Source organism: Talpa occidentalis, unplaced genomic scaffold (assembly GCF_014898055.3).
Source record: "Talpa occidentalis isolate TD23 unplaced genomic scaffold, MPIMG_talOcc4v2.1 talOcc4.4, whole genome shotgun sequence".
Lineage (NCBI taxonomy): Eukaryota > Metazoa > Chordata > Mammalia > Eulipotyphla > Talpidae > Talpa > Talpa occidentalis.
Window position 1 is genome coordinate 19,601,154 of NW_023604295.1, and position 19,671 is coordinate 19,620,824.

At 42.9% G+C, this 19,671-nt stretch overlaps 1 protein-coding gene and 1 long non-coding RNA gene across 3 annotated transcripts in view; one reads left to right on the forward strand and one right to left on the reverse strand.

The window, feature by feature from the left end:
- Positions 1–7,921, forward strand: part of LOC129146719 (uncharacterized) — a 90,193-nt gene extending 82,272 nt beyond the window's left edge. The window contains exon 4 of the long non-coding RNA XR_008553807.1: positions 7,835–7,921. This is a non-coding gene — a long non-coding RNA (uncharacterized LOC129146719). The remainder of the gene's footprint in view (positions 1–7,834) is intronic.
- Positions 7,922–13,805: 5,884 nt separating this feature from the next.
- LOC119257277 (60S ribosomal protein L22-like 1) lies at positions 13,806–18,659 on the reverse strand. Of its 2 annotated transcripts, none has more exons than XM_037525097.2 (4): positions 18,629–18,659; positions 15,937–16,029; positions 15,650–15,771; positions 13,806–14,061 (listed from the first exon to the last, which is right to left on the reverse strand). In XM_037525097.2, exons 1-4 carry the CDS (start codon positions 18,635–18,637, stop codon positions 13,917–13,919), a joined length of 369 nt encoding a protein of 122 aa, XP_037380994.1. In that variant the 5' UTR covers positions 18,638–18,659; the 3' UTR covers positions 13,806–13,916. The 2 variants fall into 2 exon arrangements, with proteins under 2 accessions (XP_037380994.1, XP_037380995.1); XM_037525098.2 differs by having other exon boundaries at positions 15,937–16,026; positions 18,629–18,648.
- Positions 18,660–19,671: the final 1,012 nt, after the last annotated feature.

Here is a 19,671-nt window from a genome sequence, read left to right on the forward strand (position 1 = left end):
ATGTAGGGACCCTTCCACCGGGGCTGGAGGCCACGACCGTCGGTCTTGTGTCGGCGGACAAGGACAAGATCTCCAGGCTGAAATTTGTGGGCTGTCTGAGAAGGTCCTCCCCCTTCATAGAGCGCTCTGAGGCTCTATGATTTATTTATTTATTTATTTATTTATTTATTTATTTATTTATTTATTTATTTATTTATTTGTAAAGTGTATTTATTTATGCATACAAGAGCTGGGGTACAGGCCAGAGATGCTGGGGGTGAGAGGACTCACCAGAGACAGAGTGGGGAATAGAACAGGCAGACTGAAACACAATGCTGAGGGGAGCAGCAGGTGACAGGAGAGGTCTGCTTGGCAATGAGGGTTTCTCCCTGGCCGCCCTGGGATAGAATTCGTGCTGCAGAGGCTGCAGATTGCTTCATGGTGCGGTGCTTCACCTTTGCGCCAGGGAGGCCCGCAACTAACATTTTAAACTGAATTTCTGTAGAAATAATTTAAGATAGTACTTGTGTTACAGAAGTTCCCAGGCTGCAAAAGAGCAACTTCTTTGTTTCCAGACATTAAATAAATAAGTCATTAGGAGTTTTTTGGGGGGAAGACTTTATTTATGTATGCAAGAACTGGGGTGTAGGCCAGAGGTATGGGGGGTGAGAGGATTCACCAGAGACAGTGGGGAGCAGAACAGGTGGATCTACCAAAATACACTGCTAGGCAGGAGAGGTCTGTTGTGCCATGTGGGTTAGCCCTACTTAAGATTCATGCAGCAGTGGTTGGCAATAGTTTGATAGTGCTGAGACTTAATCACTGCACCACCAGGCAGGCCCTAAGTCATTAGGATTTTAAAATTATTTTCTTCATAAAATAATTTTTGAAAGAATGACTGGACACATGCATGGACATGGATCCAATAGAATACTGGAATTAAAGTTTAGGAAGCGCTCCTTAGAGGCCTCTGAAAATAACCACAGAGGTTTTGGTCACAACCAAGAGGCATTTGAACTTAGAAAACAGCTTATACTAAGAAGCAGTGGCAAATTTTGTGGTAGAAGCCAGAATTCTTGAAATATGGCTCCTGGGTCTTTGTGGTAGGATCCAATGTTTGTATTTTATAACAAAGGTGTACTTTATACTGTATTCCAGGGTAAAGAGTTGATTCTTACTTTAGGAAGATTTTGAAAACTAAAAAAGTAATTTTTAAAAAGAAAGAAAAAAACTTACTCCGAATGTCAGCACTTTGGTAAACCAGTTGTCAATGGTGAAGTTCACTTCCTTTCTGAAGATACCATAGTCTACATAGAACCCTGAAATCATCCTGTAAATATACAAGTAATTGGGACACATTTTGGCCATTAGTTTGGGCATGACAATAATTCATTTTGAATTGAGGAGGCATGCTTTTACTTGCTCTGTGAACCAAAAAAAAAATCATCTTTTCTAATGAAAAACAACACATCTTTGCAACCCTGATATCTGATGAATTCTGACATTATTTAATTTTATGACTTTAGTTAGTTTCATTTTTGGAATTCAGGTTCTATTTCCGAAGGAATGAAGTGGACTTAAATAACTACTTTATTTAATAGGTATTTTCTGGGTGATTATAGTTTCCAGGCATTGTCTTTAATTCATGGGAAATAATGGTTAAGTGTGAACATCAGCCTATTAATAAAGCTTATAGCATAATGGGAGCTACAGATTTTCTACACTTATAAATGCAAAATAACGTGCCAGTGACTTCAGTGGTCACCTTTCCTCTGATAGATGGTATCTGTCAGGAGACAGACCTTTCCTGTCTCCACCTTTTCTTTCTTTCCACTCTTATCAAAATTGTTGTAGTAAGGGCCTCCCTGGTGGCCTAAGGGTTAAGTCTCAACATTATCAAACTATCGCCAGTCACTGCAGCAAGAAGAGTTCAATCCCTTGCCAGGGAGTTAACCCACCTATGGTACAGCAGACCTCTCCTGTCTCCCCTCCTGCTCCCCTCGGCAGTGTATTTCATTCCATCCGCCTTTTCTGCTCCCCACTCTGTCTCTGGTGAATTCCCTCTCCCTCCTCCCTTCCCATACCCCAGTTCTTGTATGCATAAATAAAATAAATCTTTTAAAAAATTGTTATAGAAATGTAGGAGGGAGTTAAGGAAACTAGCCCATGGTAGACATGTAACGAATACAGTCGATTGAAATGAATGGATACTGGCAAGTCTTTATTCAGTGTAGATCTCTCTTTTTTTAAAAAAAGATTTATTTATACATACCAGAACTGGCATGTATACGTATATGTTTCTTGTTTCATCTTAAAATTCATCCTCTATAAAACATTCCTTCTACAATTCTTTTAAATTCTCTTGTAATAAAGATAAAGCTCCAAAAAAATTAAAGATATAGCGCCATCTACTGGGAAAAATATTTAATGACAACCCTTTGTGGAGCTAGAAATATTTCTGAGTATTAGCAAAACTATGAAAATAGTACACAAACACACACACACACAGCAGACACACACACATAGCAGACACACACAGGATGCCTCTGCTTTTTTTCAAATCAAATAGAATGCAAAGGTAGTCAGAGTTTTTGCAAGATCTGCTCTTTTCCTTAGATTAGGACTATAAAATATAAATATATTTGTGTTTAAAATATAAATACATAACAATCAGCATTTTAAGCTCATTACCACCTTAAGCTCTATTTTCTTATCAAATGCAACCTTAAAAATGAAAGGTCCATGCAGGAGGCCAGAATGCAAAAACCTACCAGGAAGCCCACCTGGGGGCAGGAATGCTGATACCTGCCTGGAGGACTCAGACAATGAGCCTTCCCCCCTCCCCCTAGGAGTCTCTTCTCAGACAAAGAACCTCTACCTGCCCCAGGAACCTTTTCGCGCCCTACAAACTTTTCCAGCCCTACAAACTTTTCCCGCCATAGGAACCCAACTTCCCACCTGACCTCTCCTTACCCTATAAAACCCCCGCTTCCCCCTGACAACGTGCGTGGCTTCACTGACTCCCACCTTGGGTGCGTGAGGTCCCCCTGGGGGCGCAATAAACTTTCTGTCCCTTTGTAACAGGGTGGTCCCCAGGAAAGGGGGAAATTCCAGGTTCCCTGCCCCACCCAAGGGAGGGTGGAGCTGAGCAGGAAGAGGAGAAGCTGCAGAAGAGACTGAGGAAGGAAGCAGGATGGAGCCAGAAGGAGACCTGGAGGAGGCGCATGGAGCCTAGAGACATGTGAAGAAACTGAGCTTGTCTTTTGGTCGTGGACTGGGTGACACAGATGTGGGTGAGACCCGTGGGGAGGTGACAATGGCAGCTTTTATCTGGATGTTGATTTTGCTCTTTTCCTTCCGGGCTTGTCCAGTTGTTTGTGACCCTTTTCTGTGGGTCCCCACTGGAAGATGTTTTAGACTTGTGGCAGGCTTTGGGGCCTTGCTCTGGGCCAATCCCATATGGATGGACTTTTACCCACGAGGGGACGGGTAACTTTGGGTGCTTCATTTAGAAACTAGACTCTTTGCCTTACCTGTATTGTTTCCTAGTTTTTATTAAAGTTCCTTCCCATTAAAGTGTCATATGTTTTGTGTTGATGCGGCGGATGGCAGAACCCATGTAGAATAGGCAGGTTTGCGGGGCTTGGGCTGCCCCTCTCCCTGTCCTATAACACCTTTGAGAAATTTAGCCTGGCTCTCCTTTTCTTTACCACGCTGTACCTTTCAAAGAAGGCTTAATTTTCTCTCCCTGAGAATCAGAGGCTTCTTCAGAGGTGGAAAGGGCATTAGAGATGATGTAAACCAATCTCTATCCTATTAAAATCATCTAGGAAAGTTAAAAAATAACCTTGCCTCAGTCCATGAACAGAAATTCTAATTTAGGTGGTCTGGGATGAGGGCCAGGCTTGGGTGGTGTGTAGAAACTTTTCCCTGGTGATTCCAGCATGCAGTCAGGGTTAGGCCTTAGTTAATTCTAAGATAGCCCACATTTTAACATTTAAGGAAGCCAATCCCCACTGAGAAGTGATATTAGAGATTTTGAGACATAAGAAATCACAATTCTTTTCTTAGTATCAGAGCATTCTAACCCACACTTTCTTTTATGTAAAGATTTTATCCAAGAAGATATAGCAGGAAAAAACTCAAACTCAATAATATCAAATCAGAAATAAGAGTTGTTTTCTTTCTTTTTTTAAAGATTTATTTTTATTTATTTATGCATATAAGAACTGGGGTATAGGCCAGAGACTTGGGGGATCAGAGGATACACCAGAGACAGAGTAGGGAGCAGGACAGGCAGGTCTACTGAAATACACTGCTGAGGGGAGCAGCAGGAGAGACAGGAGAGGTCTGCAGTGCCATGTGAGTCAGCTCCCTGGCTGGGGATTGAAATGCTGCAGTAGCTGGTGATAGATAGCTTGGTAGCAATGACACTTGAACCCCTGTACTATCAGGGAAGCCCATGTTTTCATGTTTGAGAATTTGACCTCCAGTATCATTTTTTTTTTTTTTTTCTTTTATCCCTCTCTCCGCTCTATCATCAAACCCATGGGTGCTTTTGTAAAATCTGCCAGAGCAGGCCCAAGGTCTGCCTTATTTACCATTGTTTTACTAGTCCTGGGAACCATATTAGGATCATGGAATTCCTCAATAAGTATTTGCTAAACTAGCTAAATAAAACCAGAGTCTCTTCGATCCACTCCATCCAGAAGTGAGTTCAATACCTCACTTCCTCCTCCCTGTATAAGTGTCACAATCTCTTTGCTTTTTTTTTTTTTTTGGTTTTAGCTAATTTCCCAGTCTCCATTCTCTCCTGATTAATACATTCTGTATTACTTTCAGGCTAAATTTCCTAAAATATGATATTCATGATTTCATTCTCCTGCCCCAAAATATACGTCTCCATTTCAGTTTCTTCTTACTCTCACTCCGCCCTAAGCACCAGAATTTGCCCTCACTGTTCCCCGTTCTCTTCCATTCATGTCTTATCTGTACCTACATTTCCTTCTGCTCATCAATACTCCAGTGTCTTGAAGTAGTGGAACAAACAAACATCATAGAATCAGACTGATGATAAGTGCTTCAGTTTCACTTCGGCAGCTTCATTACTCTGAGCCTCAATTACTTCATATATAAAAAGAAAACGTATGAATAGAAAATAAAATATTCAATGCACCTAGCACTTTGCCTTCTGCACAACAGTAAGCCAATCCTTTACAGTCTGTCAGTACCACCATCTTGATTACAATATATAGTAAGTCTTCAAATCGGGTCGATGGATTCCTCACAATTACTTTTCTATTTCAAAATTGTTTTAGCTATTATGGGTCTTTTGCCTTTTTAATTTTAGCGTTCCCTTATGTGTGTGTGTGCCTGTTTCCTTATTTTTCATGTGGGATAAAGAAAGTATCATTTATGTTATTACAGGTAAAACCTCAATATGTATAGCTAATCCTTCTGCATTCTAGACAGGGCTTTATTTATTTATTTAGTTATCTATCTATCTATTTATTTATTTATTTATTTGTGGGATCCTAGCCAGTGGCCGGGGAATGAACCAGCGCTGCAGAGGCTGCGGGCAGCCTTGCAGCCCAGCGCTCAACTGCTGCGCCACCAGGGGAGGCCCAAGACAGGGCTTTAGCATTTCCCTGTCCTTTCCCATGTAAGGCGCCTGGCCAAAGACTGTAGGGATCTGGCAGCCTCATGGAGAGTATGCAAAGCATTGCATAAATTGGATATGTGCTTTTATTTGGGGAGAGACTTCGAGTACTCATTATACAGGCATACTAAAATATAAAGTTTTCAGGTCTTCCTGGTGGCGCAAGGGGTTAGGACACAACCTATGAAGCTGTCTGCAGCCACTGCAGCACGAGTTTGATCCCCAACCAGGGAGCTACCCACATGGCACAGCAGACCTCTCCTGACTTGCCCGCTGCTCCCCTCAGCAGTGTACTTCAGTAGACCCGCCTGTTCTGTTCCCCACTCTGTCTCTGGTGAATCCTCTCACCCCACACCTCTGGCCTGTATCCCAGTTCTTGTATGCGTAAATCTTTATAAAAAAAAAAAAAGCTTTCCTTTTTGTAGTGTTCCATACCTAATATTTAACTTAAGCATGTTAGCATGTTCTAGGGTAAGGAAAAATGTCAGGCTTTTCTGCCCTCCCGCCATCAGGATAGATGATGGATCCTTGCGGTCCTGAATGCATGCCTGATGGCGGGCACCTGGAATAGGGTGTGGGCATAGGTAGATGGGATTCACCTGGGCTAAGACTGTGCTTTTAAGGGTGGCGTCACGGGGATGCCAGCAGAAGTAGAAGCCAAGAAGCCGAGAAAGAAGTAGCAGAAGCCGAGAGAGAAGAAGAGAAGGCCGGAGAGCCCAGATAGAGTGAAGACTTGCTGGGGGCTGGGAGGCCTGCCAGCCCAATAAACCAATAAAAGTAACCCCAATAAACCAATAAAAGACCTGCAAAAAACCACTGAGGATTCTGACTCCTCCTTTACCCAGTCTGCTGGATCAGGAAACCTGCACTGTGTCTGTTCCTGACTTTACACATGTTCTTTAATAATTCACATGTAGGGTAGAGAAAATGTCAGGCTTTTCTGCCCTTCCGCCATCAGGATAGATGATGGATCCTTGTCCTGAATGCATGCCTGATGGCGGGCACCTGGAATAGGGTGTGGGCATAGGTAGATGGGATTGAGCTGAGCTAAGACTGTGCTTTTTAAGGGCGGCGTCACGGGGTGATGCCAGCAGCCCCAGCCAGCAGCAGCAGAACCTGAAGGAGAAGCCGAAGCAGAAGCAGAGAACGCCAGAGAGCCCAGATAGAGTAAAGACTTGCTGGGGGCTGGGAGGCCTGCCAGCCTCCCAGCCCCCCAGCCAGCACCCCTGCCTGCCATATGCCTGGTGAACCCCAATAAAAGACCTGCAAAACCACTGAGGACTCTGACTCCTCCTTTACCCGGTCTGCATGGGATCAGAAAACCTGCACTGTGCCCGTTCCTGCCCTTACATCACATCAAATAGTTTAGTCAAAGGATACTGTAGTGGCAGGAATGGGCACAGGGCAGGATCTCTACAATTGGGCAGATGGGGTAAAGGAGATTCCTAGAACCCTCAATGACTTTTGCAGGCATTTATTGGGATTTATCATTTACACAGCAGACGGGGTTGTGGGGCCGGGAGGTTGGCAGGCCTCCCAGCACCCAGCGAATCTTCACTCTTCCTGGGCCCTCCGGCGTTCTCTCTTGTCCTTTGCTTTTCTGCTCCTTTTACTCTGCTGTTTCGCTGGCTCCTGGCGATACCACCCCTATAAGCCCAGTCTCAGCCCAAGTGAATCCCATCTACACATGCCCACACCCTACTCCAGGTGCCCGCCATCAGGCATGCATTTAGGACCGCAGGGATCCATCATCAATGCTAACGGTGGGAGGGCAGAAAAGCCTGATACTATACTTACCCTACAAACGTGTTCCTTAACCACTGCAGTATTTGTCAACCAGAAGTTAGACCTAGAGACTCACAGTGCTTTCTTGAGCGGGTAAGTAAATGTGCTCTCTGATGCAGTACATTTGGGAAATGGTGTATATTTTAGGGAACCAGTGTTTGGAGATTCACAAATAATAACCCGGAAAGGTCCAAAGTGAGAAAATGTTTTAATCTTATTTAGTTGTGCATTTCCATGTGTTCTGTTGTTATTGTGGTTGTGCTATCTATCATATTCATGTGGAACTAAGGTCCTATTTTTCACACCCTGTTACACACTGGCATGGAAGATCTGTGCAGTCTTGGAGAGGCTCATAGATGTTTGCTGATAGACTGAACCAGAAGACATTTATTGTCTGCTTTCTATTTACAGAGCACAGTACTTGACAACACTGTTCCTGTCCTCACAAACTAAGACCGATTCATGAAGGCAGCAAACACATGTGATCATGAAAGCAGAAACCAGTAAAAACTCAGCTGCATATGCAGTCACAGCACGGGGCATCTGGGTGAGAGCTCATCCAGTACGCTCCAATGGTGAGCTCAGCTTGAGAGTTTAGCAATAAGAATTCACAGCAGGGGCCTCCCCGGTGGCGCAGCAGTTGAGCGCTGGGTTGCAAAGCTGCCTGAAGCCTCTGCGGCGCCGGTTCGATCCCCGGCTGCTCCTGGCCTCCGGAGGAGGGTCCCACATGGCGCGCAGACCTCTCCTGCCGCCCGCTGCTCCCCTCAGCAGTGTACTTCGGTCCTTCTGCCTGCTCTGCTCCCTGCTCTGGCTCTGGTGAATTCTCTCACCCTCCCGCGCTTCTGACTGTACCCAGTGCTTGTATAAATAAATCTTTAAAAAAAAAAAAAAAAAAAAGACCCTTGCCATTCATCTCTTAAAAAAAAAAAAAGAATTCACAGCAGGACCTCCCTGGTGGCGCAAGGGGTTAAGCACTGCACTATGAGGCAATATGCAGCCTCTGCGGCACCAGTTCAATCCCCAGCAGGCCAGGTAGCAACCCACATGATCAGCAGACCTCTCCTGTGTCACCCACTGCTCCCCTCAGCAGTGTATTTCAGTAGATCTGCCTGTTCTGTTCCCCACTCTATCTCTGGTGAGTCCTCCCCCCCCCCCCCTGCATCTCTGGCCTGTATCCCAGCTCTTGTATGCATAAATAAATAAATCTTAAAAAAAAAAAAAAAAAGAATTCACAGCAGATCAGAGCTGAAAAAGACTACAGGGATCATCTGGTCCAATCTCCTCATGTAAGAGCATGTGAAGCCCAGCCCGGAGACGAAAAGCGACTCTCCTGGCTGATTAGAGGCACAGCTGAAGATGTTCCTGCTACTTAGCATAGTGAGACCCTGTATAGGTCCAATTCAAGATGGACCTCTTTTCTTTCCCCTCTGGAAGAGTTTAGGATTTGCTCTTTATCCTTGGGGTCCTGAAATTTCTTCTGAATGTCTATGAAGTATGAGCTTTTTCTTAATTTTGCCTGGCTGATGGTTGGACCTCTCTTTTCATTCATTTTTTATTCTTATTTTTTTTTATATAATAACTGGGGGGTACAGTCAGAGGCGTGGGAAGGTGAGAGAATTCACCAGAAACAGAGTGGGGAGCAGAACAGGCAGATGGACCAAGGACACTGCTGAGGGGAGCAGCAGGTGAGACAGGAGAGGTCTGCTCGCCATATGGGTTTCTCCCTGGCTGGCCGGGAATCGAACCCGCGTGCAGAGGCTGTGGACAGCTTCACAGCACGGCATTCAACCCACTGTGCCACTGGGGAGTCCCTCTTTCATTTTTTAAAAAAAATTATCCATCAAGAACTGGGGTATAGGCCAGAGGTGTGGGGGATGAGAGGATTCACCAGAGACAGAGTGGGGAGCAGAACAGGCAGACTGACTGAAATACACTGCTAAGGGGAGCAGTGGGTGACAGGAGGGGTGTGCTGCGCCATGTGGGTAGCTCCCTGGCCAGCCAGGGGATCGACTGGTGCTGAACTTGTGCTGCAGGGGTTGGTGATAGCTTTACAGTGCTGTGTTTAACCCCTTGCGCCACCAGGGAGACCCACAGTTGGACCTTTCAATGTGAGGAACACACCAAAATTCATTAGACCAAGAGAAATTTCCTTAGGTTGAGAGATTTTCTTCTGTTTCTTGAATCTATTTGAGTCACTTGTTTTGGTTTGTTCCCTGAATAGTTTTTTTCTTTGATGTTTGTTTTATTCATTCTGTGTGATCCTCCCACATTATGAATGAAGGGTAATGTTCATTATCTGACCTAAAATTCTTTTGTAGTTATATGGGTTTATCCAAATATGCACACCGATAAATTTGGCATTCACAGTCTCTAGTGAGGTAGGAAAAATAAGTAAATTGAAAATTACAGCAAGGTGTCAGAATGCCTGTGGTGCAGCTCAAAGGAATAAGGCAGAGGTTTAGCTTATGTGTAGGAAAATCCCAGTGTGCTCCTCCCCCAAATTCAGCGGCTGCCTTTGGCGCCTGTATTTGGGCTAGAGATGCCCAAGGATCCACAGAGAAAAGGAAGTGATAGGAAAGATCCGATTTAAGCTACAGTTTGATAGTGTGGCTCTCTGGGCAAGAATAAAGATTTATCACTAAGAATGTAGAACTGGATTTGTGTAATTCACGCCATGCATCTCAGAGAGTTAGGGAAAGAAGAGTTGTATATTAATAGTTTCTTCCCTTGGAAGAAAACATACCCAGTCATAATTGAGAGAACAGATTCATGATTCCCAGTCTAGTTCTCTGAATCACAAAAGCTTTAGAAAGTGTGTTAGCCAGCAGAGAGAGGGGACTTATGGTACTCTCAGGGAGCATGTGTGTCTTAAAGAACATACACAATATTGTAAGTTTACATATGGAAAATTTAAAGACCCTTACTTTGTTGTGTTTTGGAATAGAAAGCTTTTTTTTTTTTTTTTTTTTTTAAGATTTATTTCTACAAGAACTGGGACACAGGCCAGAGGTGCGGGGGTGAGAGGATTCACCGGAGACAGCAGGGGACAGAACAGGCAGATCTACTGAAATACACTGCTGAGGGGAGCAGTGGGCGAGACAGGAGAGGTCTGCTGCGCCATGTGGGTAGCTCCCTGCAGGGGTTCGATCCCTGGATCGAACTCATGCTGAAGTGGCTGTGGACAGCTTCATAGGCTGCGTCTTAACCCCATGTGCCACCAGCAAGGCCCTGGAATAGAAAGCTTTCTAAGACGGTAGTTGGTGGGGATATTTTTGCATCAGTCAAAAATAAATAGGGCAATCAGAACTGGGCAGGGAAACAAGGGGGTATCTGTGTTTATCAAAAGGAGGCAGGAGTCTCTAACGTTTGAGAAACACTGACCTATTTCCAGCTTCTTTATAGATAAGAAAACTGAGGGCCAGAATGTAGAGCTGTGTCCAAGGTCATGTAATAAGTAAGCAGCAGAGGCAGGATACAGTTCAAGGGCTTTTGGGGTCAATGTGGCCTAGAGTGCATTCTTAAAATCCCAAATAAGTTCCTTTTACCAAATAATCTAGTTTCTTGGTTAATATTCCATTTACATAGGACTACTGATTGATCAGAGAAAATCCTTTATAAACTGCAACACTTTATTTCACAGTACTCCTGGCATTTAAATCATCCAGCTTATAAAAGCGCAGCACACTACAGTTCTAATGTAGGCTCTCCAACCACTTCAGCATAACCATAAACAAGAATTTCCAGACAAGTGGGAAAAATCAAAGCTAATCAGAACTTCCTGAGTACTTCTGTATCAGGAGTAATGGTAGATAAATGGGTAGCCACATGGGGCAAAGAAAGGTAAAATTTGGACTACTTTTCAAATAGTAAACCAGGATAAATTTCGAATAGAACAGACACCCAAATTTAAAAAATGAAACCATATAAGCACTAAAAGAAAACATGAACAAATTTTTATAACCTGGAAAATGGGGGAAATTTTTCTAACCATGGCTGAAAATCCTGAAGCAAAAAGGAAAAGGTTAATAGATTTAAGCGCATAAAAATAAAAACAATGCTTCTTATAGTAACAGTATAAAAGGCACCATAAATACAGGAAAAGACAAAACTGAAAAGAAGTTTTACAACTTATATCACAGGCAAGGAGTTAATAACCTTATTACAGAGGGAGCTTCTAAAATACATTAAAAAAATCAAGAATCCCATATATATCCTACAGTTATAAACAAGCTCAAGGAAATATAAATGGCCCTTTAGTGACTTAACCTCACTCAAGAGAAATGCAAATTAAAACTATCTTGAAAGCCATGTCTCACCTATCAGATTTAAAATAAAAAATCACACAAAACAACATATTGGTGAATCTGGGAAAACAGACATTGCTGGTCATTGTTGTGGGGCGGTAGAAAGGTAAGATGGTTTGACTCTCATGAAGGGAAGTTTGACAATATGTATTTGGCTGATTTATCTTTTGACCTAAAAGTCTCACTTCTAGGACTCCATTCCAAATATTTAACGGTAAAAATAGGAAAAGGCATGTGGGCAAGACTTTCAATTGCACCACTCTTTAGGGTAGCAAAGGTTTGAAAACAACTCAAATGTCATCAATAAGGAACTGAAAAAAACCTCATTAGAGGAATCAATTCCAGGACATTAAATGAAAAAAAGCAATGTGGAGAAAAGCAAATACTGCAAGCCATCATTTAACCGTTTATCTTTTTTTAAATGAATGACTAAACCATAACTTCATCTTTGAACTTTTTCTACCTCCAGTGGGAAGGATACATAATGGAGGGGACTATACTTCTTTATATAATACTTTGGACTTTGAAATTAGTTTAGGGGAGGAACACAGGTAGTCAGTGTTTGCCACACTTGATCCTCATTACTCCTCATAGGTAATTTCACCTGTACCCACTGTTGACTACCTATGTGCAGACCAGTACACATCTCCTGGATCTTTCCTGAGCTCTAGGCCTATGTATTTAGCTTCATGCTGGACAACTTCTGATCTTGAGTTCAGCATGGCCTAAAATTATTTCCCCAACTCTTGCTTTTTTCCACTGTGACAAACACAGCAAACGTCCCATCGAACCAGTTGTATGCTACTCTCATCCTTCTCCCTTACCATCAAATGTCCATCAACAGATTTATCCTCAGGAAATCTTTAAATTGTATCGATCTGTACCACCCTACTTTATAACCATCCAGAGGATACTGCCGTAGCCTTCTGTTCCTTGTATCCATTATGAGCCCACTAAAAATCACCCAAAAGGCAGCTATTTATCTTTTTCGTACGGTACTTCTCTCACTGCATCCCTTATGTGTTCTGAAAACATGGTTTTCCGTCCTGCATGCATTGATTTCTGCCTCCTTTTCAGATTCTTCTCAAAACCAGTCACTTATTCCAGATGTACATTATGACAACAAGATCTCACATGTCCTCAGAACTTTTCCCTGTTCCCTCAGACTGGAGGACCCAATGCCCTTTACCCAGCCCTTACTTACCTAGACTGGTCTAAGTCGGCTCATTTTCTTAGTTTCCTTAAGGAAATCAAGCTCCTTTTGTATTTGGGCTGTGCTTATCTGGTGGATATTTCCCTCTCCTTAACAGAGAATAGATTTTACCCCCATTGTGTCCACAATGCTCAGTAGAGCAGGCACAGAATGAGCTTATTAACTACTGATGGTAAACATGAAAACAATTCAAAGAAAAGAAGCAAAGTTATTAATGAAAAATTATTTGCAAGAACCAAGAGTTGCTGCACTAGGGGAGTGGCATGAACACACTGACACCCTAACGAGCTTGTTTCAAACACTGCCCAAGTATATACATGCTTATTAAGTTGAAATAGTCAAGACCTATTTGGCAACATAAATCTACTGGTATCAGTTAGCTCAGTACCTGAGGTATGACACCACTTTCTGGTTAGAGGTAGAAAAAAGCATGACAGAATACCACATCCTTGGTATGAATCAAGCATCTTTCTTCTCTCATTGTTTTCTCCCCTTCCTCATCTCTTGCAGTCTGAACTTACCAACCCAGTCTGTCTAAAGGACACTTTTACTGGGGTTAAAGGTACATCCACGGAGAAATTTTAAGCAATAGATGAATATTTTAGCATGATGAGTGGAGTGGGGTCAAGACAAAGATTTCCTTAGAATTTTAAGAGTTTTAGCCCACAAACTTCATTTCACTATTTCCCCTCTAACATTGCATACTCTTTGAGGACATTTGTAAAATCAGGTTTCAGAAGTCCTAGGAAAAAACCCACTACCTAAGAGCAACATTAAATACTGTTTACGCAAAGAAAACAAAGGAAAGACAGCATCATGTAAACAGCACACACTTAAATAACTGAGATTGGACGCGTTAACATTCAGAGCACAACTTTTATTTATCACAAAACTAAGTCCATATCTAGATGTTTCTTTCTCTTTTAAGTTTCATTTGCTTTAGTAAACAAAGCTACCATATATGTGGCGGCTTCACCTAGTCCTCAGACTCAGATCCATCTTCATCCTGACTAATCTGGAAATAACGAAGTTCGTAAGTTTCCTTGTCAGATGCAACCACACGAAGCCAATCACGAAGATTATTCTTCTTAAGATATTTCTTGGTAAGATATTTCAAATACCTTTGAAATAAACATACACTTCATTAATACAGTTATCATGTAGAGGTACACAGGTAGTATGCAGTTGTATTTACCTTTCCAATCCCCAGATTAGGCTAAGGCACATTTCATTTTATCTAGCATTGCGTTAGGTCACTAAGGATACAGTATAGCCTCTCAACTCCAATTAGATTAGAATCAGTTCATGCCCTACAGCACCTTTATTCTCATCATATCCCTAAAATATACCAATCTTCTTTATGTTGGAAGCTAATATGTAAGACAGCAGTAATATTCAGTCTCATTGCCACAACCAGACCCTTAGAGCTTTTAGCAGAGCCTCATTTCATCACTCCAGTCATTCTCTTCTATTTACACTTTACAGCAAAATTACCAAGCATTCCCCTGAAAGCTCCCTGTCCTTTGTTTTAATGTTGCCACCTCTGCTAGAAGTCTTTCCACTGGCAAAACTATGCTTACTCACAGGTTCTCTGTAAATTCTTTCATCCTCATTCTCTTATCTTCAATATAGCCATTATAGCATATCATTACAGCATATCATTTAGTTGTCTGCATGTCTATAAGCCTTGTGACATTATTTTTCATCAGAATCATCAGTGATTAATTTGTTTATAAAAGGTTATTTATGCATAGACAAACTGGGGTGAGGCTAGAGATGTGGAGGGTAGAGGATTCACCAGAGACAGAGTGGGGAGCAGAATAGGCAGATCTACTGAAATACACTGCTGAGGGGAGCAGCGGGTGAGACAGGAGAGGTCTATTGCACCATATGTGGGTTACCTCCCTGGCCGGTGATAGTGCTGAAACTCAACCCCTAGGACACCAGGGAGGGCCCCTAGTGATAATCTGTAATCATACAGCTAATAAGCACTGCTACCACCTTATTCCAAGTCACCATCCCAATTCCAAGTCACCCACCCACAATGACCTATTTCTTAATTTGCCTGGCTCACTCCTGCATCCCACTTACATGATGCTTTCCCTGACCACCCTATCTAAAAACATAGTACATGTTTTCATTTACTGCAATAAATGTTTAGATAGCACTTACCAACTTCTTAGTACCACATTTCACTGCCTCTTTTCCACTATAATTTAAGCTTTTCATTGTGGATACCTTGCTTGGTTATTGCTCTACAACAGAGCTGTCATGTAATATTCAGCATTTGTCAAATAAACAGAACACTCCCAGCAAGATGTTAGAGATTACTTAGGCTGGTTGTCTCCATAAACAACCAAAACCTTTAAAAATATACAAGAAAACATCTGCATTAGTTATGTTGGGACACATTACACAAATTCCTTGAATATGTTCTAATATTAAAGTACACAACATTGTTAAAATTAACACACAATTTGGATTCCAAGGTCCAATTCACTGAACAAGATCCCCCAATACAACTTGCCTGTGCCCCAGCAGTAAATTACACTTACTACCAATTTCCATTCATACAGGTCATTCAAAGCATCGCACTGACCTCACCCTCACCAATCTATCTAGTCTTACACGTGCAGAGAATACTAGAACTCCAGTCTAGAAAATATTTCACAACTACCACAGTTTTACGAAAATATTATGAATACCAACCTTTTAGAAAATTGTTTCTCAGAAACAACTGTGATTTTATTCTTGAAGCGTTCAATGTGAACAACGTTCCCGAGATTTCCAGTTTTTCCATTAACTTTAACCTTCTCCCGCAGAAACTGTTCCTATTTTAAAAGAGAAAAGATGCAAAACTAGGGAAGAAAACCCTAGATATTCACTAGGGAAGGTACCCTAGGAATAAAGCTTAGGTTAAAATCAAACGTCACACATGTAAATCATTAACAATTCTCCTACAATGATAAAAATGAATTAAGTAGGGTGATACTTACAAAATTTCCAGAATCAAAAATTCCATCCTCTACTGGATGAGTAAGGTCCAAATTAAACTTCCAGGTTGCCTTCTTAGGCTTCTTCTCTTTCTGCTGTAGAGAGTTAAGATAATTGTAACTTCTCAATCTATCCGCTGACTTTATAAACAAAAAATTTAAAACTGGGGCCTCCCCAGTGGTACAGCGGGTTGAGCGCAGCCCTATGGGAGATACCCACATGGCATGGCAGACATCTCCTGTCTTGCCTGCTGCTCCCCTCAGCAGTGTGTTTCGGTCAGTCTGCCTGTTCTGTTCCCCACTCTGTCTCTGGTGAAACCTCCTACCCTCCCGCGCCTCTGGCCTATACCCCAGCTCTTGTATAAATAAATCTTCAAAAAAAAAATTTAAACTGTATCATGTGATGAACAGATATATAAAAATGGTACGAAATTTTTTTAAAATGTTTATCATCTGTCAAGAGTCTTTTTTAGTCAGGCTTTCTGATGGTGGACACATTTAACTGTGTTCCTGTGAATTCAATTTTCCATTTCACCATAGAAGTGCCTCACAAATGCAAAACTCAAGAAACCTGGAAGTATATAGCAAGTCATTTTTAATTTCCTTCAAAAGACATTCTACTTGTATAAGCAGAAAGGATTAACAGGACCAATTCACATATTACTTTAGGTTAAAACTAAAAATCACCCATTTGGGTTGATGTGAACCTCTAACCAAGACCATTCAGTATAAATCATCAAAATAAGTTTTATGAGGTCATTTTCCAGATCACCGATGTCAAGTTATTGTTTATATGGGACATATGCTGCTTTACTACTGCCATTGCTACAAGAGGTAGACCACCCAGGCCAATTACCTGCGAAAATATGGTCTTTCACATACCCTAATGTTTTGTAAGGAAAAGGGAGCAAAAGGAAACTTTAGACTGGCAGCTTTAAAAACAAATCACTTTTAGGTCAATACCTATGTTTATACAGGTAAAATACTGCTCTGGTTACTAAAAGTACACCAACAAATCACTATTTACCAGGACTTCATCTTCAAACCAGACCCACCCAAATGATAACAATTACAAATGTGAGTTTGCTTTGGCAGTCAAGTAACTTGTGGCTCCCCCACCAAATTTAGAATTCTTAAGAGCAGTACAGGGAACTGGGGTCAACCTAACTTTTAGTTAACTTACAGCATTGTTGTTTTAGGAGACACAAATAATTTGGTTAAAAAGATAGCCTTTAAAACTCCAGGAAATAATGAAAAATGCTTCCGCAAATCATTAAAAAAAGGAGTCACCAATGCCCAAAGCACAGACCCAATTGGTTTAAGAAAATCTGACAGCACCCAAATGGGCTTACAGGCAGTGGTGAGGTAGCACCCAAAGGGAGTGCCCTAGATGGACTCCCTGGAACCTCATCTGAACCAGACACACTTGACTCTGGATACAGACTCCAAGTAAAAGGGCAGCTATACACAAAAACAAACCGCGGTGGTCTCTCCACTAATCGGCTTGTTGAAATACTGCCACTCAATCCAGGGACCAACTACGAGACATTCTGCTCCTCTGACCGCTCACAACTTCAACGCCTCCACCCTGACCGGACAAGCAGCCTCTGCAATGCCGGTTTGAGCCCCTGCCCACAGGGGAGATATCCACATGGCGGGGCAGACCTCTCCTACCTCGCCCGCTGCTCCCCTCAGCAGTGTATTTTGTCAGTCCACCTGTTCTGTTTCCCGCTCTGTCTCTGGTGAATCCTCTCACCCTCCTGCGCATCTGGCCTGTACCCCAGTTCTTGTATAAATAAGTCTTAAAAAAAACCTAAATAAATAAGTCTTAAAAAAACCCCAAAACAACTATGTCTGAGAATGTCGTTTATAGAAGTGCTGAGGTTGTTAACTGAGAACAGGTGGGCGGGTATTTGTCCAGGGTCAACACTCATGTGTTAGTTTGAGAAACTGCAAACATGAAAATCAATTCGCTCACATCTTAAAACTTTGTAAGTGGGACTATCTCCGGAGCCCAGCACTCCGGTGCCCTTCTCAGCCCTACAAGCCTAACAGACCCACCAATTACTACTATTTCCTTTTTTTTTTTTTTAAAGATTTATTTATTGATGCATACAAGAGCTGGGCACAGACCAGAGATGCGAGGGGCTGAGAGGAGTCACCAGAGACAGAGTGGGGAACAGAACAGGCAGACTGACTGAAATACACCGCCGAGGGGAGCAGCGGGAGAGACAGGAGAGGTCTGCCGCGCCATGTGGGTAGCTCCCTGGCCGGCCGGGGCTCGACCTCGTGCTGCAGAGGCTGCGGATGGCTTCATAGTGCTGTGTTCAACTCCTTGCGCCACCAGGGAGGCCCCCCCATTTCCTTTTTAGTGCAATTAAATGCAGTAGCGCCAGCATAACACGGCGCAAAGAATGCTGTCCCCCCGGCCCTAGCTCACCGGCAAGCCGCCTCCCTCCCGGGCTCTCAGAACCACCCGCCCTAAGGCGATTCCGGCCCAGCGCGAGCTCCACGTACAACATGGCGGTCGCCAGGCGTTTCCGGGCAGTAACTGAGAACCTTAACACCTTGGTTATATTCCTGACGCAGTTTCCGTTTCTAAACTCTCTTTATCTACAAAGAGGCGTCCCCACTCGGCAGCTGCAAAATTCAGCGAGGAGCGGGCAAGACCCCCTACCCCGCTACGCTCACTCACCGGCGCCATGTTTGCAGCCCACTGGGAGACGAGGAAGGAGGCAGTGCCCGCGCGGCTTGTATTTATAGTCCAGCGTGCTGCGTCACGCGCTGAGAACGTAAGATTACGTCCTCCCGGAAGAGAACGTGAAGGAACGCGACGCCAATAACCTAGGCAACCGGGGGCGTGGTGGGGGAGCTGCCGGAATGTGTGCTGCGAGCGCTGGCGGGCGGCGGGGCTGGAGGTGGTTCGCGGCTTCCAGCTCGGGGCGCCGCAGCCGGGTGAGCGTGGTCTCCGCAGTGTCCGGAGGCCGCACCCCGAGACTCGCGCCTGAGGGACGCGGGCGTCATCTTGCACTAATTGCCTGGGTTTCTTTCCGATCAAGACACGGCTGTGTCTCGCCTTGCTGTGGGATCGCCTCTGTTACATTGTCACTGTAATCCTCCAGCGAGAAAGTTATTTTTACCTTGATGTTTTATGACTCTTGTTTCTAAATAACTGTTGAATGAGCTTAGTCTTTGGGGGAGTTGGAATAGACTAGGTTCTGGGCCCGAGCCGGGGTGGGGATCCTTTAAGAAAAACCCCTGTAGTGTTCACTCGTTCACAAATTGAGTACACTGTTGTCTTATTTATTTATTTATTTATTTATTTATTTATTTATTTATTTATTTATTTATTTATTTATTTATCTATTTATTTATCTATTTATCTATCTATCTATCTATCTATCTATCTATCTATTTATGTATGTCGTGGGTTCTAGAATTAACCCTAGAACTCTTGACTTTCACCCACAGTGCCTCGCAGTTAAAATTCAACGGCTATCTGTTGAGATCTAAAATGCACAAGGCACACGAGGATGGATCTGGGGTGGTAAAGTATAAAATAGCTTTTGAGTTTTGGAGGATTGAAACTTCATCAGGTAAGAAAAATGGCGCGCCTCTCTGAGTTTTGCAGTATTTTTTTCGTGGATGTGAAACTGTTCTACCTCGGGATAGAGTAGAGGGTGGAGTGGACTTTTTTTTTTTGCTGTATATCTGGAGAATGACCCTAGATAATAATAA